At 36.8% G+C, this 27,411-nt stretch overlaps 1 protein-coding gene across 1 annotated transcript in view; it reads left to right on the top strand.

Annotated features, from left to right (window-relative positions):
* Nucleotides 1-8,153, top strand: part of Gpr139 (G protein-coupled receptor 139) — a 51,099-nt gene extending 42,946 nt beyond the window's left edge. The window contains exon 2 of the mRNA XM_003477775.3: nt 4,147-8,153. Coding sequence (XP_003477823.1) covers nt 4,147-5,081 — 935 coding nt within the window. The 3' untranslated portion in view covers nt 5,082-8,153. The remainder of the gene's footprint in view (nt 1-4,146) is intronic.
* The last annotated feature ends 19,258 nt before the right edge of the window (nt 8,154-27,411 follow it).

Here is a 27,411-nt window from a genome sequence, read left to right on the forward strand (position 1 = left end):
ATAATTAACAGTAACTATCATAGTGTCTCTTTCTTTGAAATAGTTGAGCATAGCTTCATATACGATAGTATCAAGCATAACCAAACAGTATAAAACCATTCAAGAGAATGAAAGCATTAAAGGGCTTTCAGAACCAAATAGCAGAGAATGAACAATGGCTACTATATTATCTCATTTTCCATAGAAAATTTGTTTATATTACCACACATAATAACATCCAATAAGATATAACAGGATAAAACCAAAGGCAACAAAAAAACAAAAGCATAGTAGGACTTCAGAGTAAGATGATACTAAATCAGCTCTGGCTATTCTAATGTCTTCTTTTCTTTAAAGTAGCTGAAACAACTTAATATTGAATTTCAAACTTCTAGAAAAGAAAATCAAGCTAAGCCAAAAGCTCATACAAGGGAGTAAATTAGAAGGATCAGGGTAGAATTTAACACACTGGAGTTTAAATAACAGTACAAAGAATCAATGAATAGAAAAGTTGATTCTTTGAAAGATAAAATAAAATTGACAAACCCTTGGCAAACCTTATCCAAAAAAAAAGGAAAGAAAAAACTCAGATCCAAGAAATTAGGAATGAAAAGGGTTAAATCACCACAGACTCTGTAGAAATCCAGAAAATCATCTATACCAACTTTGAAAACTTGTATCCTATTAAGATGGAAAATACATAAGAAATGGACAGACTTAGATGCATATAAATTACTAAAGCTAAATCAAGAAGATATAAACTCCTAAATAACTCAATATCAATAAATGAAATTAAAGATGTAATTAAAAACCTATCAATAAAGAAAAGCCCAGGCCCTGATGGATTCACTGCTGATTTCTACAAGAAATTTAGTGAAAATTTAACACCATTACTTGTCAAACTCTTTAATGAAATTAAAAGGGAAGTAATATCCCAAATTCATTCCTGGAAGCAAGCATTACTGTGATTCCAAAGCCAGGACCCAGCTAAGAAAGAGAATTACAGGCCAATCTCCCAAATGAACATTGAAGCAACAATCCTCAATAAGATACTGGCTAACAGACTGCAGCAAATCATCGAAAAGATTGTACACCATGATAAAATGGGATTCATCCCAAGAATGCAGGGATGATTCAATATATGTAAATCCACAAATGTAATACATCATGTTAACAGAGCCAAAGACAAAAATTTTATGATCATCTCCACAGATGCAAAAGAACTTTTGACAAAGTTCAGGACCCATTCAGGAAAAAAAATCTACAGAAAATTGAAATATATGGTCTTTATCTCAATCTGATAAAAGCAATCTATGACAAACCAACAGCCAACATCAGACTAAGTGGACAAAAACTGAAAGCTTTCTCTAAAATCAAGAACAAGACAAGGATGTCCAATGTCTCCACTCTTATTCAATATAGTGCTGGAAACTTCTGCCAGAGCAATTAAATAAAAGAAAAAATAAAAGGAATAAAGATAGGAAATAAAGAAGTTAGACTATCATTATTTGCAGATGACATGATACTCTACATAGAAGACCCAAAAACTCCACCAAAAGGCTTCTAGATTTAATAAGCAAATTAGTAATAAAGCTGGTTACAAAGTCAAAACTCAAAAATCAACAGCCTTCTTGTACATGAATAATAAACTCCCTGAGAGAGAAATCAGGGAAACAATATGCTTTATGATAGCATTAAAAAAATGAAATATCTAAGAATCAATCTAACGAAGATTGTAAAAAATCTCTATACTGAAAACTACAGTAATCAGAAAAAGGAGATTGAAGAGAATGTTAGAAAATGGAGAGATATTCCATGCTCTTGGATAGGAAGAACAAAAATAGTGAAAATGACCATACTTCCAAAACTGTTATACAGATTCAATGCATTCCCAATCAAAATTCCAATAGCATATCTTACAGAATTTGAGAAAACAATCCTAAAATTCACCTGGAATCATAAGAGACTTAGAATAGCAAAGGCCATCCTGGGCAACAAAGACAAGAAAGGATGCATCACAATCCCTGACTTGAAATTATACTGTAAAGCTACTGTGATAAAAACAGTGTGGTACTGGCAAAAGAAAAAAACAGACTTGAAGATCAATGAAATAAATTAAAAGATGCATAGACAACTGCAGATATACTAAGCTACTTTATCGTTGACAAAGGTGCCAAACATGCACTGGAAGAAAGACAACCTCTTTAATAAATGGTGTTAGAAAAACTGGCTTTCCACATGCTGAGGATTAAAACTGGACCCACGTCTTTCACCATGTACTAAGCTAAAATCACAACAGAGTAAAGATCTTAACATTAAAACAGAAACATTAAATCTGCTGGAAGATAGAGTAGGTAAAAATCTTGAAGACATTGGAGTGGGCAAAATCTTTATGATTAAAGCTCAGACTGCACAGGACTTATCACAAGGAATCAACAAATGGGGTCTCACCCTACTGAAAACCTTTTGACAAGCAAGAGAAACCACCAACAGAGTGAAAAGAAAACCCATAATGTAGGAGAAAATGTTTGCCAGCTGTTCCTCAGATAAAGAATTACTATTAAGAATGTATAAAAAACTCAAACCCCTCCTAGATTTAAAGACTCAATCCAAAAATAGGCACCTGAGATGAACACAAACTTCTCAGATGAAGAAGTACAAACTGCAAATAAATATGTGAAAAAAAATGTTCAACAGCACTGGTCACCTGAGAGGTGCAAATTGAAACAACACTGAGATTTCCCCTCACCCTAAAAAGAATGGCTAGTATTAAGAAATCAACCAATAACAAATGCTGGAGGGGCTATAGGAGAAAATAACCCTTCTCCACTGTTGGTGAGAATGCATACTGGTGCAACCACTGTGGAAATCAGTACGGAGATTCTTCAAAAAACTAGGATTAGAGATCCCATTTGACCTAGCTATTCCCCTTCTGGGTATCTTCCCAAAAGAATTAAAAATATCATACCACAGCGATATATGTGCACCCACATTTATAGCAGCACAGTTTATAATAGCCATATTTTGCAAACAACCTGAATGCCCATTGACTGAGGAATGGATAAAAAGATGTGGAATGCTGGAATACTGTTCAGCCATAAAGAATGATAAACTGAATATATTTATAGGGAAATAGATGGACCTTGAGAACATACTTATTAGTGAAATAAGACATGCATGTGTAAACATCATGTTGTTTCATTAGTGTGACAAGCTGAAAGAAAAACATGCACATGTGTATGTATATTTAAAGATAGTTTTACAAAAAAAAGCATAATGTCTTCCTTCGTCATCCACATGGCCTGTTCAGCAGCAAATTCAATGCTTCCCTTCACTGAATATCTCTATAGGTTCTGCTTTCCTTTCCTACACCTTGTCCCAATCTTTTTGTCCCAGAGAGAATGACCTCAGCCAAAGCAACAACTCAGATCATACCTGCCTTTACTGTAACACACTGTGAGCCATTTTGAGTTGACTTTTGGATGTCTTAAGAAATTTTTGATGTGCTATAAAGTTTGGGTTTTTTGTATGTGGATATCCAGTTGTTCCAGTGTATTTATTGAAGGTATAATCTTTTCTCCACTTAATTTTTTGTACCTTTTCCAGAAATCAATTGTCTGTTATGTGGGTATCTATTTTGGGAATTCATATTGGTACCTTGGTGGTTTGTCTATCTTGTCTATCAATGCCATTGTCATGATTGGTGTAACTTTGTGATAAGTCATGGGATTGGGAGGGTTGGAGCTCTGACTTTGTTCCTTTATCAAAGTTGTTTAGACTATTCTGAGTTTTTTGTATTTCTACAGAAATGTAAGAATCAAAATATTAATTTTTGTGAAAAATGATATTGGCATTTTGATAAGGTATTGTGTTTTCTGAACTTTATTATTTTTTTCTTTTTTGGTTTTATTCTGTCTTTTATTTCTAATTTCTTAAGGAAAGCTATGAGAATATTTCATAACTTTCTTCTTTTCTAATAAATGTACTCAGTGTTAAAAGTAAATAAAACAAAATTATGAAGTCTGATCTGGAATGTAGAGATTATCTCTCAAAAACATCCTTTGACTTCCACAGAAGTCCTCAGAAACATATGCCCAAAGAACCTTCACTTCAATAACTAAGCCCTCTTTGTTGCAAAGATTAACCCAGTTCTCTTCTCTTCTACAGCAAATATCTTGACAGTGATCATCCTCTCTCAGCTGGTGGCTAGAAGACAGAAGTCCTCCTACAACTATCTCTTGGCACTTGCTGCTGCTGACATCTTGGTCCTGTTTTTCATTGTGTTTGTGGACTTCCTACTGGAAGATTTCATCCTGAACGTGCAGATGCCTCCGGTTCCTGACAAGATCATAGAGGTGCTGGAGTTCTCATCCATCCACACCTCCATTTGGATTACGGTCCCCTTAACTATTGACAGGTATATTGCTGTCTGTCACCCTCTCAAATACCACACGGTCTCTTACCCAGCCCGTACCCGCAAGGTCATTGTCAGTGTTTACATCACCTGCTTCCTGACCAGCATACCCTACTACTGGTGGCCCAACATCTGGACTGAAGACTACATCAGCACCTCTCTGCATCATGTCCTGATCTGGGTCCACTGCTTCACAGTGTATCTGGTGCCCTGTTCCATCTTCTTCATCTTGAATTCCATCATTGTGTACAAGCTTAGGAGGAAGAGCAATTTTCGTCTCCGGGGCTACTCCACAGGCAAAACCACTGCCATATTGTTCACTATCACCTCCATTTTCGCCACCCTTTGGGCGCCCCGCATCATCATGATCCTCTATCACCTCTACGGGGCACCCATCCAGAACCGCTGGCTGGTGCACATTATGTCTGACATCGCCAACATGCTGGCCCTTCTGAACACAGCCATCAACTTCTTCCTCTACTGTTTCATCAGTAAGCGGTTCCGCACCATGGCTGCTGCCACACTCAAGGCCTTCTTCAAGTGCCAGAAGCAGCCTGTGCAGTTCTACACCAATCACAACTTTTCCATAACAAGTAGCCCCTGGATCTCGCCAGCAAACTCACACTGTATCAAGATGCTGGTGTACCAATATGACAAAAATGGAAAACCTATAAAGGTATCCCCGTGACCTCGTGTGTTGGGCACCTAGTGCCTCTGTGTTATTCATTTCCAGATGGGAGAGCATCCCATCCTGTGGCTGAATAGCTCTTCTTAAGAGTGCTCACCTCATTTCCTGTCTCCACAGATTGAGCAACTCTCAGACTGGTAGATGACAAAGAACGGAAGAGAAGAAAGGAAAGCATGAATCATGTTTTACTTGTGTATTCCTTTTCACAAAATCATGTTGACAGTAAAATTTCCTGCAGTTCAAAGATGCTATTGGAGGTCATAAGTGTCATCATCCTGTGACCAGTCAGAACACCCCATAGAAAAATAGTCTGTGACTTAGCACAGGACCATCCACAGTGACTGGGAACTTCTCATTTATGTGACACACCATGTCACAGTAGCACACAGCTGAAGCCACACTCTTCTTCCAAGAGCTGAGGTAATCTGTTGCTTCCCTGTGCCATTTCCAGCAACTAACAATGCTGACTTATCACAGATTTTTCCAAGGTGCCCTTTGTCCTAGTAGGAGTTGTGGCCTTGAGGTAGCCCTGGCACCCCTGGCTGCAGAATGAATGATGGGGAAAAGGGAGTATTGAATCTCACCCAAACTTTGGCCAGAGCTTCTGCCGGAAGGCACTGTACCAATATAAGTATGACCCTTAGGTCTAAAATGTGGTTTTCTATTTGCCATAATTGTGTAGATTTTAACTATTTCCTCCAAAACAAAGACCCTGTCTGGTGTACAGGGGGAAAAGGAGGAATTCTTGAGCCCAGAAAAACAAAAAAACAAGCCCACTCTTGCCATTGTTTCAACCCATCTGTGTCGGCAATTTTCAAAATCACTTCTGGTTGTGACACCACACAGCTTCCTAGAGAAGCCTTTTATGTGTAGACTCGCCAGCCTGGCCTCCTTGCTTGCTGAAGCCCTTTGTTTTATTTGAAGTGACTTCCTAACTTAACGTGATATTCAAGGGTCAGGAACACTAGCTCTCTGGGTATGAAAGGATGTATTCTCCATTCTTGCCCATAGTGCATAGCACTTCCCTGGAAATTTTCACTCATTTTGTATGCACATGTGCATATTTGATTCTCTGAGACTCCTGCTTGTGTCCAGTGATGTGTTTTGAAAGGAAAGTCCATGCTGGAGTTTCTCTTATTTTGCATTTTTAAAACTGCTCTCCCAGAATCTCAGTATTTAGACTCAATCCTGTATGGGAAGAAATTTTCCAATCTGATTTGGGGTTTGCATGTTATATTTAGTGGTCAAATAAAAAGTAGACAACCCCCCTGGAACACTTGTTTCCTTAAACTTGATTTTTAGTGCATTTTGTCCCTAAATTGGAAGGTATGGCCTTATTCTTTTTATGGGAGTTTGCAATAAATGCGTTGGGTAAAAAAGACCTCAGGGCAGCACATACCCTAAACTTCTGCCCATGCTAACTCAATATAATTCTGAGCCCTGTTAGTCCTGATGATCCTAAGTCCTATTTGTTTTAAATGAGTGCAGTAGAAGGTTAGATTCTAAAGTCAGTGCAAAAGAAAAACACTGGCAGAGCCAAAGTTATCTGTGCAAAGTCCTTAGTAAAAAGTCACATTGGAGACTTACTATAGATAACTAAATTTGTCTCCGACAGTGGAACAGGCTTCTGGTTCTTTTGCTGAAGACAAGACTCACTGGGCTCCTGTTTAAGGACAACATTGTATGATTCTAATATGGCTGAGAACATCAGGATCATCCTGGTATAGCAAGATGCTCCCACTAAATGAAGAGCACAGAAGTTGTTCAACTAAGGGCCAGAGATTCCCCCTTCCAGTCTAATTGCTCCCTAGTCCACATGCTTGTCGAGGGAAAGGACAAGCAGAGTCCTCTATACCCCTTAAACTGCATTTCCCTTGGTCTCTTATTTTGCCAAGCATGTGTAGTTGTATGTGTGCTCATTAACTGTGTGTATGGCGTGATTCCACCACACCCCCTTAAGAATGAACATTGACCAAAGGCTACCTACCTGAATATGTATACATATACTTATTTATTTATCTATCTATTTATTTATTTTTAAAACACATAGCTCCGAATAACACTAGTGTGAGCTATACATGAATGAGTTAGTGTGCAATATCTATCAAGGTTCAGCAATTCTTTTTTGAGGACATACATTATGAAGGAAAATAAGCCTGTGAATCTTAATGCTCTCTGTTTCATACTTTTGATTGTACATAAAATAAATGGTTGGCTTTTAAGAATTGGGTGTGCACTGGGAGTGTTTGCCTCAGACATTCATTTATTACTCCCCTTAACTGTAGTAGTTCTATCAAGTAGTGTCATGATCTCTTTTTCCTTCTGGCTCTATTTTGCTAAATGATATTTTAAAACTTCTGAATCTTGAAAGCACTCTGATAAGCTGCTGTCTTCTGTTGAAAATGCATATGAATGCCCATAGGGTTTAGCTGACATACATCTGTTAAAATTATTTTAAATCATCTAAGTATTTCTTAATTTATTTATTTATGAGAATAATCATGGACAATAATGAAAAGGGTTTTTTCCCTTTAAGACCTCTGGAAGCCTTTTCTTTCAGGCCAGTTTTGAAAACAAAGCCTTGAATTTTGAAGCCTGTCATGTTAAAAGCTGCTATGGAGAACATCCAAGCCGTTGCCTTCACCCAGGTTTTTGTGATGCCTGTTGCAAAGACTGTTAGTTAGCATCTCTCTTGCTGGATGCTTTGGTTGGATATTGCTATGATGCTACATGTGTACATGCTATGTCTTGTTACTAAACAACTCTAAGACAGAAACGTCTCATGGGGAAGGAAAAGAGGAGGATGACAGACAAATGATAAAGGACAGACCATGGGAAGGCATGAACTTCCATTTTGCAAACACCTGCACTGGGAAAGATTACTTTGCACAGTTGGTGCCCACTATTCCAGCAGGAGGAGCTCACCTAAAGTGAATAAAAGACTTTAATATTAGCTATTCCCACTCAAACGATGGAATATAAGGTCACCATAGAAAAACAGTAAATGTTCATATTTTCTTAATTAGATAATATATTGTGTTTGGACTTGTTTGTATTATAATAAATTCTAAAATGGTGCAAACTTGGTGTTTGGCATTGGATATATGTTAAAAAAATTGCAGAATGCTGACTTTCACTCATATTAATTATATATGGTATGGAACACAGCAGGATGTTTTGATATATGTATTTAATGTAGAGTGATTAAATCAAAATAATTAACGTTCTACACCTCACATATTTTAGTGATGACACATTGGAAATATATTTGCTTAGCTATTTTGAAATAAGCGGTATTATTGACTATTGTCATCTTACTGTGCAATAGATTTCAAATCTTATTCTTCTTATCCAACTGAAACTGTCCTGTTCCCTTGCTCCTATTTCCAGCAGTCCCTGATAGCTGTTACTCCCAACTGTTACTACTCAAACACTCAGACTTTTTCTTGGAAGGTAGAGCTTTTTTGATGGATTCCATCAGCTCTCAAACTTGCTATGCACATAAACCTCCATCAACTTTCCTAGATTCCACATACAAGTAAGATTATGTAATATTTGTCTTTCTGGACCTGGCTTATTTTCACTTACTATATTATTCTCTAAGTTACAGGGTGTGCATTAAAATTCATAAATGATCATCTTGTATATACATTGTGCTAGAATCCAGAATAAACCAGAGGTTCTACCCTGCCAGATATAGTTCAGAATCTAAGGCCACTGGACTCTACTTCCTACAATCATAAATGGGTATAAATCTGAATTATTTTCTCATCACATCCTCAGTATATCTTTGAGACAGTGATGGCTGTAATCAGAATTGGGAATTTAACTAACAGCTAAAAGCTTGGAGATTGATGTTAGTCACGTGTGAATGTTCAACCCCACTCTTTGTAAATTATATGGCCTTGAGTAAGTCCTTGAAGATCACTGATGAAGATATCTAGAAAATGGTGCAATTTTTAATTTTTTTCAGTTGCCTACAAGGCAAGTTAATGCTTTTCTGGTGGATGCCCAAGATTTGGAGTCAGTTATGACAAACTGCAGTTTTGTAGGCTGGGTGACCTTGAGTATTATTCTCGGTCTCTCTAAGTCTCAATTTCTTTTTTATTCATTTTCTTTTATTTAGAGAAAAAAGCAAAACAGAAAAAAGGGTAGAAGTATTAAAGAATTTCAAAAAAAGAACATCACTAGTTGACAAATTACGTATTGTCATCTCAGAAATTGTTCAAGTTACAAAATCAAAGTATAAAGAGTGGACAGACAACAGTGACAGTACAAACCATTTGTTTGATAAACTAACAAAAACTCAGTAATGTGGTTATCTATCTTACACACTTAAGCATACATATAGTTATATCCTTTAGAGCACTTTCCTTCCCTTTCACTATTACAATATCTATTATACACTCCTAAGTCTCAATTCTTCTTCATAAAATGGTACTAATCATAGTTCTAATAATGACTTCATGGCAGTGCTTTTGAGACAAACTTTCTAAAACCTGCAGTTGTATGTTATTTTACAAGTGAGGGCACTAGGCTTAAATTGGTAAATGGTTTTGTCCAGAATGGAGGCCAAGTCACTCAACATTTCATCCTTCCCATTCTACAACTTTGCCTTGTCTGCAAGATTCTGAGTCATCCTCCAAAAGATCAGACTATTTTATGCCCTTTTTCATGTTGAAACTATTGCATATTTTTGCAACTCTTCAAACCCAGGTCATCCAAGCATGAGATATATTATAACAGCATCATAATTAAAACACTCAGCTTGACCTTTTCCTGTAAGGTAAAACTTTTAAAATTGATTCTATTAGCTCTCAAACTTGCTATGCATTTTCCCACACAAACCACCATCAGTTCTGACAGCCACCCACAAACTATTGTCACCATCCATTTTCGCATCAGCTTGGAGAATGAAAGTGGCGTATAAGCTGAGGGTAAGTACATAAAAGCTACGAACTTACTGAAAGAGTCACAAAAAGAAGCTGTTAAGTATGGCAACAACATCCTCATTAATTTTACGTACCAACTCAGGGAGGCAGGATAAAAGTGAGTTAATTGAGGTTGAACTGTTAAATAACAATCCTTTTATAAATGCATTCAGCTAATGTGATGACCCAGACTCTTTGAAAGTGTGTGGCTAATCTAAGCACCTGCCAGACACAACAAGGGGAAGAAGAGACTCCTGTCTACTGGAGTAAATAGATGCTGTGAGTTTCCTGGATTTACACAGGGAATTTGTCACTGCCACACCAAAAGAAGAACAGAAGAACTCTCTAATTAAAAAAGTAGTGAATGGGACCACAATAAAGAGAGATATCTTCCTATGAACTTTCTGCCAGAGGCATTACCCTGTCTAAGGAGCCCTGTTATCTAGAGAATGACATTAACACAACATTTTTGTTCACTGGAGGTGAAGCAGGAGGAAGTGAAACTTTAATAGTGTGGACATGCTAAAGCCAAAGAAGAAATATTTATAAGGACGTCCATTAGCTCCACGATGGCTTTCAGCGGGAGTTCTTAGTATGTACTCCTCTGAAGCTATTTCTATATCAGAGTTTTAGAGGAAACCAAATCACTCTCATGTGGTTTCAATGAAGCTTTAATAAAGAGACTGTTAATTGTCTTTGTGCAAGAGTAAGGGCACCAACAAGAGTTGTTGGAGCCCTTAGGAACTACAAATAATGGATAATCTTACTTCTGACAGCCATTTAGAGCCATCAGAGGAGAAGGCTGCTGGGGTTCAGTGAGGACCATCCCGTGGGAGGAAGGGCCTTCCAGTAAGATGGCTCCATACATGATCAGACATATGTGCCAGAGACAAATGCATTGGAATAACCCAACTTCCATTTTACTTCCTGTGATGCTCCGTTGCTACCTTCTGCTGGCTAAATTCAGAGAGAAGTCAGGCAGGAAGAAAGTGAGGTGACGTAGTCCTTAGTGCCCAGATCTCAAGATACAAAACTGGGGAAGAAACCAATGACAAAATGAGACAGGAAGAAACTGCAGAATAACCAGCAAAGGTTACATCCTCATTTCACTATCACTGAATCATGATTTTGTGTATAAACTTGTAGAACTGATACTCTATTCTGGTAGATTCATGAATGGAATCAGAAGATGACTCTACTCAGAATAAGTCTTAGAAATTATTTCACTCAGTGTATCAAGAAAAAAATCTAAGTGCCGTGGTTACATAATCTAAATGTTAGTGGACGATCTCTCTTCATTCTCACAGTAACTTTTGAAGGAGAATACCATTGCCTCCATTTTTCAGGGGAGGAAACTGAGCTTCATGGGGACTAAATTCAGCTCACTCAAGATCATAGTGAGTAATTTATAAGTTGGTATTTAAGCTGTCTGGCTCTAAAAGCCACTCCAACAGGCCACCTTGACATGCATTTGTTGACATCTTGCACTCTCTTCTCCTGAATTAGCAGCTTGGTCCCAGCTTGGCCTTTGCATCTTTCAAGGTTGATATCCAGGCTAAAGTCATCATCTGATTCCATTCATGAGAAGTCATAAATTATCAGTCATGCTGTATGGTTCTATTTCATGACCCAATTTATGTGTTTCATGAAATCTGCCAGAATAGAGTATCAGTCCTACAAGTTTATACACAAAATAATGTGGACTTTACAAGTGGGAAAGGCACATAAAGATATATACATACATGTACGTATATATATATATGTATGTATATGTATATACATATATATATATATATAAGCTTTCATATATATCTTTCAATAGTATTTGCAATGTCATCGTTTTGCAAATGCCTTCATATAGTTTTACCTCTTGGCCTTTCTACAATTCACTGACCTTTTAAAACAATTGTTTGCCTGTCCAAGGTCCTGAAATCATTTGTCCATGATTTTGACTAAAAACAATATATTTTAAGAAATTTTTTTGTATGAAAGTACAGATTTTTACTTAGCACACATAAAAAGTGACTTGGTATAGTATTAGTTATTTTATGAAACTATTTCTGTTGTGATTTCTTACAGAATCAAGTTCCACCAGGGCCTTGTTTCTTTCATCATAGTACATAACATCTCAGACAAGATCTGCACCACTCAGGGGCTTGTAGGGAATGTAGAATTACAGGCTCCCAACTCAGTCTGATAAAACAGAGTTTTAACAAGATATCCAGGTCATTCATACACATATTAAATCTCAACTTTCATACACTTTAAACCAATGAATTTGAACATTTGAGCAACTTTGGGAAATCTCAATGCCCAGGATGAAACCCAGACATTAATATACTGTGAAGCTCCTCAGATGATTCCAGTCTTAATTCAAGACAGATAATTACTTAGTTTTTTAAAGGAAATGTTATATTGCTACCACAAATTTAAAGCCAGTATTATCCACTGTAAATAGATAGAAGTCATTAAAACAAATGACTGAAGCCTGCTAGTAATTCTCAATACATACTGTTCCTAAAACTGATATCCAGTCTCTTTTGTTAGACAAAAGTCAGATGTTAAAGACTTTCTCCTTAATTTAATCATAAAAACCAGTAGCAAATTAAAAAGGGAAACATTCACAATATTATTAAGTATTAAAAAGCCAAGACCTGCGTTATCTAAACTCTTTATCCTCTAAGTTAAAATAGTTGTGTTTTGGAAAACATTGGTCTATTAAACAGGGAGGCCTTCACAGTTTCTTATTTTAGTTATTCCTGCCTTAGCTGCCTTTTAGATTTACTTGAAGTTTTTTTTTTAATCCTAAGACCAAGTCCTATGTCTAGATGTATTAAATCAGATTCTCTAGAAATAGAACCAAGCCATCAGAATTTTTAAAAAACACATCCATATTAGCAATTCTAATACATAGCCAAGATTGAGAAACATTTGTCCTCTTACTAACATTTGATCAACTACAAGAACTTGAAAAGTACAATAAAGTTCTCCCAAATAATCCATCACTTGATCATTTCACCAATTTAGACACCAAAATTGGTTGAACTTTCATGGTTATATGTATTTCTCACTTTTGAAGCTTATGGGAGCTAAGAAATTACACCCACCTATTCCCCACTGCAAATACAAAAGAAGGAGCTTCAGGAAAAGGACCAATGGGGCTTTCCCCAAATCTCCAGAGTATAAGCTCTATTATTGTAAAGGAGGATTGGAGAGCTTTGGCTGGACCCAAAACCAATGGACTTCCTCCCCAACCAGTGTGGATACTGGGCCAAACCCCCAGCAGTAACTTCAGACTGTTGCAAGCAGCCTTTCTGTCTCCCAAGTTAATCCATATTTCTGAAGACAATAAGAAATGAGCCCTCAGACCATCCTTTAGAAGGCAGGCCTGGGTCACAATACAGCAACTGATCTTATATACAAGATGGTAGCACGCCAGGCTCTGTCCCTCCAGGGGCAGGCAAGCCTGGGAAATGGAGAGAGAAGGCTGACTTGCTCACATAGACAGTATTCTTCCTCATAACTCTACAAATGATCCAAGACCTTTCTTGTCCAGGGGTTGGGGGATGAAAGAAGAAGATCAAGATTATCTCCCAAATACTTCAGAGAGGAGTAATTCAAGTCCCTGCATAAGTGAAAGTAGAACTATAGAAAGAAAAATGGGACCCTTGTCCTTGATCCTCATGATCTAGGGAATCTCGCAAAGAGCTTGGGAAATTTTACAATCATCAAAGAAGCAGACCTTGAAGTAAGTTGCATTGTCAAAGTACTTGGAGAGAAGGCAAGAAAAAGTTCTCCTGATCCTCCCAGAACCATGCATCCTCAAAGTATGGCTGGGCTGTTGGGTGCCTCCATAGACAAATTCTGTTTTTGAGGATAGAGAGCCCCGAAATTTGTGTATTCATCTTCTCAGCTCTCACCTAGTTCTGTAAAAGCTCTGACCTCAATAATAATTTACCTGGGTTAAAATAAAGTTACCATAGTAGTACTAAACTACATAGTAGTTTAGTAGTAGACAAAGATAGTACTCAAGTCAGGTTATCTGAAGCATTGCAAGTCCTGAATGTAGCAGGTTGCTGGTGAGAAAGCATGTGCACCAGGCAGACTGTGGTCTGGATCTTGGCTTCACTATTCAGTTGTGACATTGCACAACACACTTCCAGTCTCTGAGCTTCAGGTGTATGATCTGTAAAGCAGGAATAGCAATTGTACTGACTTCAAAAGGAAGGGCTGGAAATTAATTATCATATTTTAAAGCACCTAGAAATTATAACTGCATTAACAGAGTGTATTATTATTTAGTTCCCTATAATAGGGACAAGAAGAACATTGCATGACTTCTCAAAGTAACTGGGTCTACTTTAGACTGATGAAGCTGCTTCCAGCATAAAAGACTTCAACTAGGTTTTATTCCAACTCCTCCCTTTTCCAAAGTAGAGAAAACACATCATTCATTTGCAGTCATCCCCTGAAAGTCCCTGAAAAAGACATATCATGAAGGATTGAAAGAATGAAGGTGGCCCATCTATCACTCTACACTCAAATTCAGAAAATGTAGTTCCCAGGGCGCTCTCAAACAGTATTCACTCACTGCTAGTATTGGGAATAAAACTTCAGCCTTCAGGATGAATTGGTGGCAGTTGCATAAGGCCACCTTCCTATCTTATTAGGGTTGCTGTCACTTGGCTCCAGTGATGACAAAAATGGAAATAGTCACATTGGGGGTGGGGTGAGTGTTGATACAGGTCACCTGTCCCCAGTATGTCAAGTATGCCTCCAAGGCTTTGAGAGAGGATACAAATATTCCTCAGCTGGAGACAGGGGCTTCTTATTATTATAAATTAATCTTAGAAGTATTTTATTTCTAAGAGGTTATAAGGAAATAACTCCTTGTTGCTACATGTGTGCCTCTGCATATATCTCATTGTCTGGAACATGATGATGTGATCTGACACAGCTGTCCCAGCAAGGTCTACCAGAAAAAGGCCACAACCATGAGGGGAAAGGACAGGGTCTTCCCCAGAGGGTGAAGTCATCAGAGCATCTGTATTCTGGAAAGTACAAAGGAAATGGTTCTTAGAAGGCAAGAGACAGGAAGTAGCTTCTCTTTCTCTTAATTTGGATAGTCTGGGTATCTACATGAATTATGTGATTTTGGTTTATGATTTTTGGTTTGTGTTTTCACGCACATGTGTGTGCATATATATGTGTGTGTGTGTGTGTGTGTGTGTGTGTGTGTGTGTGTGTGTGTGTGTGTGGTGGTGGTGGTAAAGGTGAGACTTGAATCCAAAGAAAATATTTGAGGAGAGTGTCATGGTTTATGTCTGTGTCTCCCAGGCCTCATGAGTTTGCATTGTATATTTGTGATTGTTTCATTGTCTAGTGCTTGGATTGATGGTGTCAATGCTCCACCCACCTAGAGGTGGAGCCAGGATGTGATGTAATGGCAGGAAGAAGGTGTGTCTTGCTCTTTTGCTGGTTCCTGTTTGCTGTTTGCTGCCGCCATGAACTGCGGCCCAGCCATGCCTGCCTGCCTTGGAGCCAACTGAATGTGGACTGAAACCTCCAAAAACTGTAAGAAATAAACCTTTCCTTTCCCAACTTTGGGCTTCAGATATTTTGTCTCAACAATGGGTAAAAAGTAACTAAGACAGAGAGTCTATGCTTCCCGAGACCCCACTAATGTGACAAGCCTACTTGGAGACTTTACATGTAGCCCTTCTTTAAGTATATCCATCTCTTTTAAGTTCTTTGTGTTGGTTTCCTGCAATATTCCCAGACCTTTGGCAAAGTCTTATTTCATTATCACATCTAGCCTTGGTTGAGCAGAAATTCTGCGTCATAGTGTACCCCCAGTTAGGGCTGGCGTGGCCATAGAATTAGAAATTGTCTCCAAAGGCAAAGTGATTCCTACACTGAGAGCCACACCGCCATCATTCTGTCCTCAACATGAGACTCCACTGCAGCCACCCTTAGATGTAATGACTTTATCTCCCCAAGGCCAAGAGCCTTATCTTACAGAGGCTTTAAATGATTGAGTTAGATCATTCACACCAGCTTCTGCTGGTCCTTGGACTTCAAAATTAACCAGCCTCTCCTGGAAACCACTGGCTTCTCAGGCGTCAGGACAAGAACCTGAAGAGATGTGTCTGCTTCTCCCAACTCCCCTTCCTAGCTGCCTATTGTGGAATGCAGCCTTCAGAGTCAGTGTTGGAACTTCCTCAATGGGTAGAGAGCTTTTGCTTTCAAATACCCATAAATTTAGGAAGAGTTTCAATGAATAGTAGATATCGGGGGAAAAAAATAAAAGAATGAACTTAGCAATTTAAAAATGCTGCCAAGTAGCAAAGCCAACCTCAATCCATTAATGTTTAATTGTTTGTTCCTCTTCTTTGGATCAAAAAGTAGTCCTTATTTTCCATTTCAGAGTCCTCAATAAATTTGCAAGGAGCTGTTAAATTAAATCATATTCTTCTCTAATCCAAATAATTTCAGTCTCTCAAATTTACTTTTTAAATCCAAATGCTTCAATAATTCTTGTGCCTCTTTCCAAACATACTCAAAATATCAATACTACATCTATGGCACATAGGTCATTTAATTGCTTATAACTTTTTTCCTTATCATCCTTTCTTAGTAAGAAAAGAAAAAGAGCTTATATGGGGGGGGGGGAATAATTTCAGATTAACCTGGATGATTTTTTAAATTTAAATAGCATGCATTTACAATTGATACAGTTTGCAGTCTTTTTGCAGAGTGATTACACGTACATATTATAGCTTGATTTTCTTTAATGCCTTTCCCTTCCCTTCCCTTCCCTCTGCCAGTGGTCCTCCATCACCTTTTTCATGTTTCCTGATACCTATCTTAGCACATGTTATGGCATATAATTTTTACATTGAATGGAGTTATTAGAATCCCATACATGGTGCTTAACTTAGATGATTTTAAACTAATTAAAATAAATTCAAGCACATTCTTCAGTTTCTTCTTTCATTTGATCAGAACCTTCAGAGCCGTTCTTGACTCAGACTAAGACTTTAAATGTCAACAACAGTTGCAGTGCAATTGTTGCTAGGGAATGATCATGTCTCACCCCTCCTACAAAACAATTCACATTTATTAAACTCATCATTCATTGGTCTTTTAGCACTAATTATATTTTTTCTATAAAAATATCCACTGGCTGCCCTATGCCTCCTTCCATACTCTCAAGGAAAAATTCTTATGACATCTGTATTAGTAGAATTTTAACAGAGTCAAAGAAAACAAAAGAGATAATAATAATATACAAAGAGATTTGCCCTTTTAATTCTGCAACGTGAGAGTAAACCCTAAGTGAGGCACACAAATCTACCAATAAGTCCTTCCCAGTGTATTGGAAAGGATTTAGTGCTTGAAAATCTGGACTTTTCCTGTAATTTGACCCCTCAACACAAGCTCTTCAGCTGGTCCTCAATTTAATAGTTCTTTTGATGCAAGGTGGTGCATTTGCTATTTACCGTACATTATCTTATTAATGATTCAATGGACTTTTCAAAGGCAATTTTTCTTGTACTCAATTTCACCTTAATTGTTAACTTCAGAAACTAATCTCCACCAAAAGAAGACTTTAAGAGTTCTTTTCAATTCATGGAGAATTTTAGTCAGAAATTTAATTTCTTCTTTAAAGATGATAAACAGGTTCTAAATGTTTACTCGTTCCCAACATCCTGATAGAGTAGACATCTTGATTGAGCTACTGATAGTTTCTTTGATGAAACTGACAATGCCTCTCATACTAATAGACTTAACATTTTACTTTTCTATAATGGACATCAAACACCTTTTCCTTGATTGTTTTAAATGCTTTCCAAAGATTTTTCAGATAATTATCCAACTCAGAAAACAATGATTAGGGTGGGAAATCAATGACATTTTTAAGGTGCTGTCAATTGAAGTGAATGACTCAGACTTGAGCTGGCTAAATTCTTAAAGATGTGTTGTATTCAGAGCATGTAAAACTTCACTTATTTTGAGAATTTTAAGTGAACAATTTGCTTAATGAACTTCTCGTTGTAGAATTCTCGATAAAGTGATCCCTGACAGCATAAAATGTGACTCTTTCATAAGCGTTTAGTCTTTCTTTGTCCCAGACCTGGTGTTAATAGTTACTCCTTTCTCCCACAAAGTTGTTCGCACACCACATCCCACCTCCTGCCCTCCTCACTTGATGGTCATTGATTTTACATTGATTTTTTTAAACTTTGACTGCAGCTAAAAAAAATCATACTCACTGATGATTGAAATTTGAGAGCAGACATAAAAAATATTTTTGGCACACTAGCTGAAAACCACTGGTTAAGCTGTTAATATAAAGTCACAGAAAATAAAAGTATTTGTAATCTAAATCAGATAATGACAAGGGAGAAAAGTTGAAAATACCACTGGCTAGGAAGGGGAGAAGCCTGTGTTCTAGTTGTAATCCTGCCATTAACCATTTGAGAAAAATCACTAGAATTCTCCTCTATTAAGTCATGAAACAAAGGGAGTTGAATCTGGTTAGGTCTGTACATATATACAAACTTAGCATAAGATCAAGATAGGCTATAAATGCATGTTAAACTGATTTCAACGTAAAAAGGAAAAATATTCCCAAATGAAAAGGATCACTTTTAATAATAGTAAGTATGGGTAGTTTTTGATAATAATATGCCAAAAAATACAGGAAAGAAAAGAAACAAAAAGACTAAAAGATTTTACTGTGTAAAAAGCTTAAATTTCTTCAAGATAAAAGATATCAACAATATATTTAAAACAAGCAAACTGTAACAAATGCACATGTATGAAATACTAAGAGTTAATATCCTGAATATATAGTGTTCACAAATCAAAAAGATGAGGAAAAGCCTTGTAGAAGTCTCCAAAACATACGAACATAAAAAATACTGATAAACTAGAACTTCCCAAGGAAAGTAAATCAGTATATCAGATATCTACATTCTCAGATTTATTGAATCATTACTTACAGTAGCTAAGATAGGAAATTAACCTTAGTGTTCACCATAAAAAAATGCATGCATAAAGAAAATGTGATACATGTGGAATACTACTCGGCCATAGAAAGATGAAGTCCTATCATTTGCAAAAATATGAGCAGAACTTGAGGACATCACATTAAGTGAAATAAGCCAGATGCACAAAGACAAATACCACACAATCTCACTGCTGTGGAAATCTTTAAAATGTCAAATTTTTTAAATCTTATAAAAGTCAAGTTTAACAGGTAGAAAGTAACAGTATGCTTACCGGCAGCTGGAGAGGGCAGAAAGTGGGGAGGATAAAGAGGAGGAGTGCCAATGATCAACAGGCACAAAGTCACAGCAACATTACAGTTGGAAACCAGGAACAAAGTGTACAGTGGTGTGACCACGGGCCGTAGTAATGTGTTGTGTATTTCAAAACTTTTATAAGAAAGGATTTGGAATGTTTCACTATGAAGGAATGATAAATGTCTGAGGCAGTGGTACAGAACTACCTCAGGAAAAAAATAACAAGCATATGAAAAGCTTGTTACTGTTTAACAAGGTCAAAATCACATGAAGTTATTCTGTCTTGTCAGAGACATCACCAACACCCAGCATGAATGAGGCACGGGAAATGTGTATTGCTGTACCAAAGGGTGGTGATGGCTTAAATGAGATCTTTCTCAAAGGGAAAAGGAATCAAGAGATGGAGGAAGGGGAGGAAAAGAGGAATTAAGATGTGTTATGTACATGTATCAACTCTCTTCAAGGAATGTAAATAGTATGCACTGCCAACACATAATGAATTCAGTGCTGGTTGAAGGTAAGGAGGGAAGGGATCAGTGATTTTAATGAACTGAGATGTATTATGTACCTACGCCAACTCCTCACAAAGAATACAAACATCATATACGATAAACATGTACCCCCCAAAAAGAAAATAAGAGATAGATGGAGAAGAAGAGGGAAAAGTGATTTTAAAAAGAAATTTTAAATGCATTACAGCCGGGTGTGGTGGCACATGCCTCCTGTAATCCCAGCACTGGAGAGGCTGAGGCGGGAGGATCACTGTGAGTTCAAGGCCAGCCTAAAAAGCAGAGCAAGATCCTGTCTCAAAAAATAAATAAGTAAATAAACCAAAATACAAAGATGTACTACATGCATGGACAACTCCTCACAAGGAACACAAACACAATATGCTACAAACACACAGTAATAAAGAAAGTGATCTTTTAAAATGCATATAAGCCTTTTATAGGGGAAGTTAACAATAGCTATTAAAGCTTTGGATGTGCACACCTACTATTTCACTTGGCAATTCCAGTTCTAGGCATTTATTTTTTAAATCATATATAAACCATACGAAGGTATTAAAACAAAGGTATTGAAGCCTTATTCAGTAACAATAGTGTTAGAACTATTCTAAATGTCCATTAACAATGTATTTGTTTAAAAAGTTATTGTATATCTATAAAAGAGAATATTATGCAGCTATTTGAAAATCGCATCTACATTATATATAAGTAAAAATAGAATGTATAGTACTGTCTGATCTTATTTTTAGGAAAAAATATGTTTGTGTGTTTATACACAGGTAGGCAGTCTCTAAAAGTGCAAGCCCGAAATGTTAACCTGGATGAATAAAATACACTGGTGGTTTTTCATTATCCAAATTATAAGTAGTAGCTGGGCATGGTAGCGTATCCCTTTAATCCCAGCACTCAGAAGGCTGAAGCAGAAAGAGTGCTGTGAGTTTGAGGCCAGTCTACACTACCAAGTGAATGCAAGGCCAGCTTGAACTGCACAAGTGAAACACTGTCTCAAAAAGACAAAAAGAATTATAAATATCTGACTTTTGCTAATTTTTTATCAGCGACTATACATAAAATTTACTATCAAAAAGCATTCCTCATTTATAAAATAAAAATTTTTCTTCTAGACTATTTTTATTTTACAAAAAAGGATAGAAATGATACAGATTTTCAAATAATAGGAAATTAGCACTAGTTAATATAATGCATATTATTATCTTAGAAGTAATTGTTCAAATTACAAGATTAGCCATAAAATAATCAAATAATCAAACAATAAAAGCTAAACTATTCTTTTGGATGGACTCACAGAGATTAGTAGTATAGTTATCTATCTTGTACATATATATATACACACATATATGTGTACATATATAATCTTTTCCCTTCTTCCTTTTTTCCTTTCCTCTATCCCAGTTGTTCTTTCCTTTTGAGAACTTTCTTTCCCTTTCATTATCACAATATCTGTTGTAAATTTTGGATCTTATTACTCTTTCAGGTTTTTTTACACTAGGGAGACAATATGATATTTACAAATGTGAATTTGATTTATTTCACTTATGAGTATGGTCTCAAGTTCTATCCATTTACCTATAAAGGCCTCAAGGTTATCCTTCTTTACAGGTTATCCTGAATGATACTCCATTGTATAAAAATTCCACATCTATTTTATCCATTCCGCAGTTGATGAGCATTTGAGTTGTTTCCAAGATTTAGCTATTATGAATGGTGCTGCTATAAACACGGGTATACATATATGACTATGGTATGATGTTTTCAATTGTTCTGGGAAAATACCCAGAAAGGAAATAGCTGGATTGAATGGGACTTCCAATCCTAGTTTTTTGAGGGGTCTCCAAGATGATTTCCGCAGTGATTGTACCAGCGTACACTCCCACCAACAGTGGAGAAGTGATCATTTTTCCCTACAACCCCACCAACGTTTGTTATCACTGATTTCTTGATGGTGGGCATTCTTTCTGGGGTAAGAGGAAATCTTAGCGTTGTTTTAATCTGCATTTCTTGAATGACCAATGATGTTGAACACTTCTTCATTTATTTACTGCCATTTGTATTTCTTCATCTGAGAAGTGCTTATTCATCCCAGATGGCCATTTTTGGATTGGGTCTTTGATTTTGGGGGGCTTGACGTTTTTCAATTCTTTATACATTCGAGATATAAGTCCTTTGCCTGAGGGACAGCTGGCTAGAATTCTTTCTTATTCTGTGGGTTTTCTTTTCACTCACTTGGCGATTTGTTTTGAAGTGCAAAAACTTTTTAATAAGATGAGATCCCAGTTGTTGATTCTTTGATGTACTTCCTGTGTGGTTTGCATTTTGTTCATGAACTCTTTACTTACCCCTATGTATTCAGGATTTCTACCTACCTTTTCTTCCAGTATATTTAGTGTTTCTGTTTTAATATTTAGGTCTTTAAGCCATTTTGACTTTAATTCACGGTGATAAACAAGGGTCTAGTTTCAGTCTTTGGCATGTGGAAAAGCCAATTTTTCCAGTACTATTTATTAAAGATGCTGGCTTTCTTCCATTGAACATGTTTAGCCAGTTGTGTCTGCATCTTCTAATCTGCTCCATTGATCCTAAGGTTTGGTTTGGATTGGGGGGGGGTTGTTTGTTTGTTTGTTTGTTGTTCCACTACCATTCTGGTACTTTGTAGTAGCTTCGTAGTATAAAGTCAGGGTTGTGATGCCTCCTTCCTGGCCTTTGTTGTCCAGGATTATCTTTGCTATTCTAGGTCTTTTCTGTTCCCAAATGTTACTGATATTTTGATCTGAATTACATTAAATCTGTATAACAGTTTTGGGAGCATGGCCATTTTTATTATGTTGGTTCTTCCTATTCAAAAACAAGAGATATTTTTCCATTTTCTGATATACTTTTCAATCTCCTTTTTTAAAGTATTATAACTTTCAATGTATAGGTCTTTTACATCCTTTATTAGGTTGATTCCTAAGTATTTAATTTTTTGGATACTATGGTGAAAGGTGTTATTTCCATAATTTCTCTCTCAGTGATTTTGTTGTTTGTGTGCAGGAATGCTACTGATTTTTTATTGTTGACTTTGTACCCAGCTACACTGATGGATTTGCTTATTAACTCTAGTAGTCTTTTGATGAAGTTTTTGGGTCTTCTATGTATAGGATCATGTTATATAATGCAAATAATGATAGTTTAACTTCTTCTTTTCCTATTCTTAGTCTTTTTATGTCTCTCTCTTGTCTAATTGCTCTGGCTACTGTTTCCAGAGCTATGATGAATAGGAGTGGTGATAGTGGATATCCTTGTCTTGTTCCTGATTTTAGAGTGAAAGCTTTCAGTTTTTGTCTATTTAGTATGATGTTGGATGTTAGTTTGTTTTAGATGACTTTTATCAGATTAAGGTAGGTATCATCTATTCCGGCTTTCTGTAGGGTTTTTATCATGAACAAGTGTTGGACTTTATCAAACACTTTTTCCATATCTATTGAGATGATCCTGTGATTTTTGTATTTGCCTCTCTTGATATGATTTATTACATTTATTTATTTGCATATGTTGAACCATTCTTGCATTCCTAAGATGAGTCCCATTTGATCATGATATATAATCTTCTTGATGATTTGCTGCATTATATTTACTAGTATTTTATTTTGAATTTTTCCTCTAACAAGTATATAGTGACCTTCTTTATCTCTTTTGATCATTTTTGTTTGATATTTGCAATTAATTATTTGTATCATTTTTCTTAGTCTCAGTTGAATTAATTTCTGCTCTGATCTTTAATATTCTCTCCCTTCTATGAGCTTTGAGCTTGACTTGCTCTTCTTTTTCTAGAAGCTAGAGGTGCAGGTTGTTTGTTTATGCTCATTCTGTTTTCCTGATGCAACAATTCATTGCTATATATTTCCCTCTTAGGGCCACTTTCATTTTGTCCCATAGGTTTTGACATATTGTATCTGCATTTTCATTGAATTGTAGATATTGTTTAATTTCTTCTTTCATTTCATCTGTAACTCATTGGTTGTTCAAGAGGGTGTTATTTAATTCCCATGTACTTATGTAGGTTTTACATTTTCTTTTGACATCAATTTCCAATTTCAATGTACTCTGGTCAGATAATATGCATATAATTTCAATCCCTTTGTGTTTACACAAGCATGTTCAATGGGCTAACATGTGGTATATTTTAGAGAATGCCCCATGTTCAGCTGAGAAGAATGTGTATTCTGATGTTGTTGAGTGAAACACTCTGTAAACACCTAGAAAGTCCATTTGTTCACAGGTTTGATTGTGTTCTGTTATTTCCTTGCTGACTTTTTGTCTAATTGATCTATCCCTTTGTGACAATGGGGTATTAAGGTACTCCATTACAACTGTGTTATTGCATGTTTGGTTTTTCATGTCTATTAGTATTTGTCTTATATAGTTGGGTATTCCTATATTTGGTGCATACATATTTATGATTGTTACCTCTTCCTCTTGAATTTTTCCCCTAACAAGCATTTAGTGACCTTCTTTATCTCTTTTGATCATTTTTTGTTTGATATTTGAATTATCTGCAAACAGAATAGCTACCCCTACTTTTTTCTGGGTTTCTGTTGCATGGAATATTGTTTTTCATCCTTTGACTTCCAGTCTCTGAGTGTTCTTTTGAGTCAGATGTGTTACTTGTATACAGCATGTTGCTGGATCCTGTTTCTTGATCCATTCTGTCTATTTCTCTTAATTGGTGAATTGAGGCCATTTACATTGATGGTTATAACTAATATACTGGTTTAATTTTGCCATGTTATTTTTCTGTTGTTAGTTCCCTGCTTTGTCCCCTTGTTTAATTGCTTGCCCTGACTGATGGTTTCCTTTTGTTGTTGTTCTGAGAACTGTAGTAATTTTTGTCTCTCTTCAGGATGTCTTTTCGTACTCTTTCTAGGGTTGGTTTGGTGGACGTGAATTTCTTCAGTTGTTCTTGTCATGGAAGTATCTTATTTATCCATTAATTTTGAAACAAAGTTTTGCAGAAAACATCAGTCTGGGTTGAAAGTCATTTTGTTTCAGGGCCTGAAATATTTCACTCCAAGCTCATCTTGACTTGAAGGTTTGTGCTGAAGTCTGCCATGCTTCTAACGGGCTTCCCTTGATAGGTGAGTTGTGTGTTTTCTCTAACAGCTTTTAGTATTCTGTTTTTATGCTGAATTTCTGGGATTTTGGTTATTATATGTCTGGGTGTAGATTTATTTTGACTATAACTTTTTGGAGTTCTATATGCCTCACTTACTGGTATATCAGATTCTTTTCACACATTTAGGAAATTTTCTACTATTCCTTCTGTGAAGAGTTTTTATGTTGTTTGCATTGACTCCTGCATTTTTATTGACATCCATCAATATTCTACTGTTTTTCTTTGCATCATGTTGAAGCTTTTGAATTGTTATTTCATGACCTTTTGGTTTTTTGTTTTTTGGTTTTGTTTTTTTTTGGGGGGGGGGTTCTTCTTTTTTTTTTTTTTTTTTTTTTTTTTTTTGGACCAGGGATCAAACTCACGACTGAACCTTTGCAAGGCAGGCACTTATGCTGCTGAGCTAAATCCCTGGCCCCACTTTGTTATTTTTTAAAGTTCTTTCCTTTGTGATTGCTAGCCGCTATCCTGTCTTCAAGATCTGAAAATCTATCTTCAGTTTCATTCAAGCAGTTTCACCAGCTTTCAATTGAATTTTTAATTTCCTGGATATCTCTTTAAATTTGTTTCATGTACTCTATTTCTTCCCTATGCTGTTCATTCAAGGTTTCCATCATTTTCGCATGCTTCTATATGTTTTTAATCTATGCCTTCTCTAGCTATGCTGAGCAATTCTTTCATTAAGGTTGACATTTATTTTTTTTACCTGAGAGATTATTTCTAATCTGATTTCCTCTATAGCCTCATGGTTTTGTTTCTTTATTTCACTTGCTATCTTTTCAGAAATTTCAGGCATGTGTCTTCCAATGTCCCCTATTTTGACATGACCTGTACTTGTTCCACATGGCCTGGGTGTTTGAGATTGCATTTTGCTTTTTCCTTTTGTCATTTTCACCTCTTGGACTGAAGTCTTTTCAATCCTGTTAGTCTCACCTGTCCATTGTGTGTGCCTTAGGGTCCTACTGTATGGCTGATGTTCATCCAGTTGCTGGGTTCTACAGTGTAGGGAAGAGGCCGGTCACCTGAATTCCTCCTGCAGGGCCTTTGGGTGAGTCCTTTATTCTTCCTAAGCTGACTAGCCTAGGAATAATGATGTAAACCAACTCTTAGCTCCTATTGTTACTGCAACTTTAGGCTATTCCAGGCTACCAGATGGACCTGTCTATAGTGTGTACTCCAGCCAGGACTCTACTGTGTCACTGGAGCTCTCTAGGCCCTTTCAGTTTCCTCCAGGTGGGAGGAGGCCTCCTGAATGCTCTTGCCAACTGATTTAGAATTCTCTGTATGGAAGAAGGACTCACCCACATTCTTACCAGCTCACCAATATCCTACAGCTGAAGGAAGGTTCACTGAGGCTCCTGTTGACCCACTGAGGTCCTCTACTTGAGGGGCAAACTCACCACAATGTTGCAAGCCTGCTAAAGTCCTCTGTGTAGGAGGGAGAGTGGCCGAGGCTCCCCCCAGCTACTGAGGTCGTCCAGGTACAGTGAAAGACTTGCTGAAGATCCCAATGGCTGCTGAAGTGTTTCAATTGTAGGGGAAGGGCTTACACAATTAATAAATAAGTATGAAAATCAAGATTATATTAGTTCCTGGAATAATTTTATACTACTATGGAGAATACAAAATTTTTTCTTCTAGAAACTTTTGGTCTGGCACCCAGTTGTATTCAGTATATGGATTTTGATAATAAGCCAACAAGTGGATGGATTATAGATGGGTGGAAGTTTGGATGGGTAGATGAATCAATGGATACTAAGTTCTCAAAAGCAGGCTGTTAATGGTGTTGGTGTTTTAATCAGAGACATGAATAATTTGAGTCTGAAAGTCACTCTGAATCTAGGCGATCTTAACTCACAATATTAGCTACCATAGCTTTTAGAGTCTGGTTCCGACAAGCAAAAGACTTGATGAGGGATCTGGAGGATGTAGAGGGACAATGACTACAGAAGCTCTGCTTGGCTCAGTGCAAAGCGTTTCCTATCCAAGGGTTCTAAGTAATCCCTAGCACAGTGCTCGGGGAGCTGCATCTGGCCTTGAGTAAGTCCTGTCCATAGACATAAAAGGAAACAGAACCAGATCAATGGAATAGAAGGAGACCTTGTGATGTAACAGATCCTGTCAGTCCTCCTGATATGACAGACCCAGACAGTAGTGGCCCTGGACGATTAACTCTCCCCTTGCATTACACATCTATACATATACTAGAATGGTTATAAAAGGAATGAACTGAAGGTATATTAGCCCACAGTCTAGAAATGACTAAAATGTGTAACAATCCAAACAAGCTCCAGCCTCAGTAACTATGGACACAGGAAAAACTACAGTGACTATATTCCACTAGTCCTAGTGCCCAAAACTTTTGATGTCTTGCCTCTGTGTGTTAGAAATGATCACCCTCCACTGCCT

Source organism: Cavia porcellus, unplaced genomic scaffold (genome assembly GCF_034190915.1).
Source record: "Cavia porcellus strain 051 isolate PalLab524CR breed Dunkin Hartley unplaced genomic scaffold, mCavPor4.1 scaffold_16, whole genome shotgun sequence".
In the NCBI taxonomy this organism is placed as follows: Eukaryota; Metazoa; Chordata; class Mammalia; order Rodentia; family Caviidae; genus Cavia; species Cavia porcellus.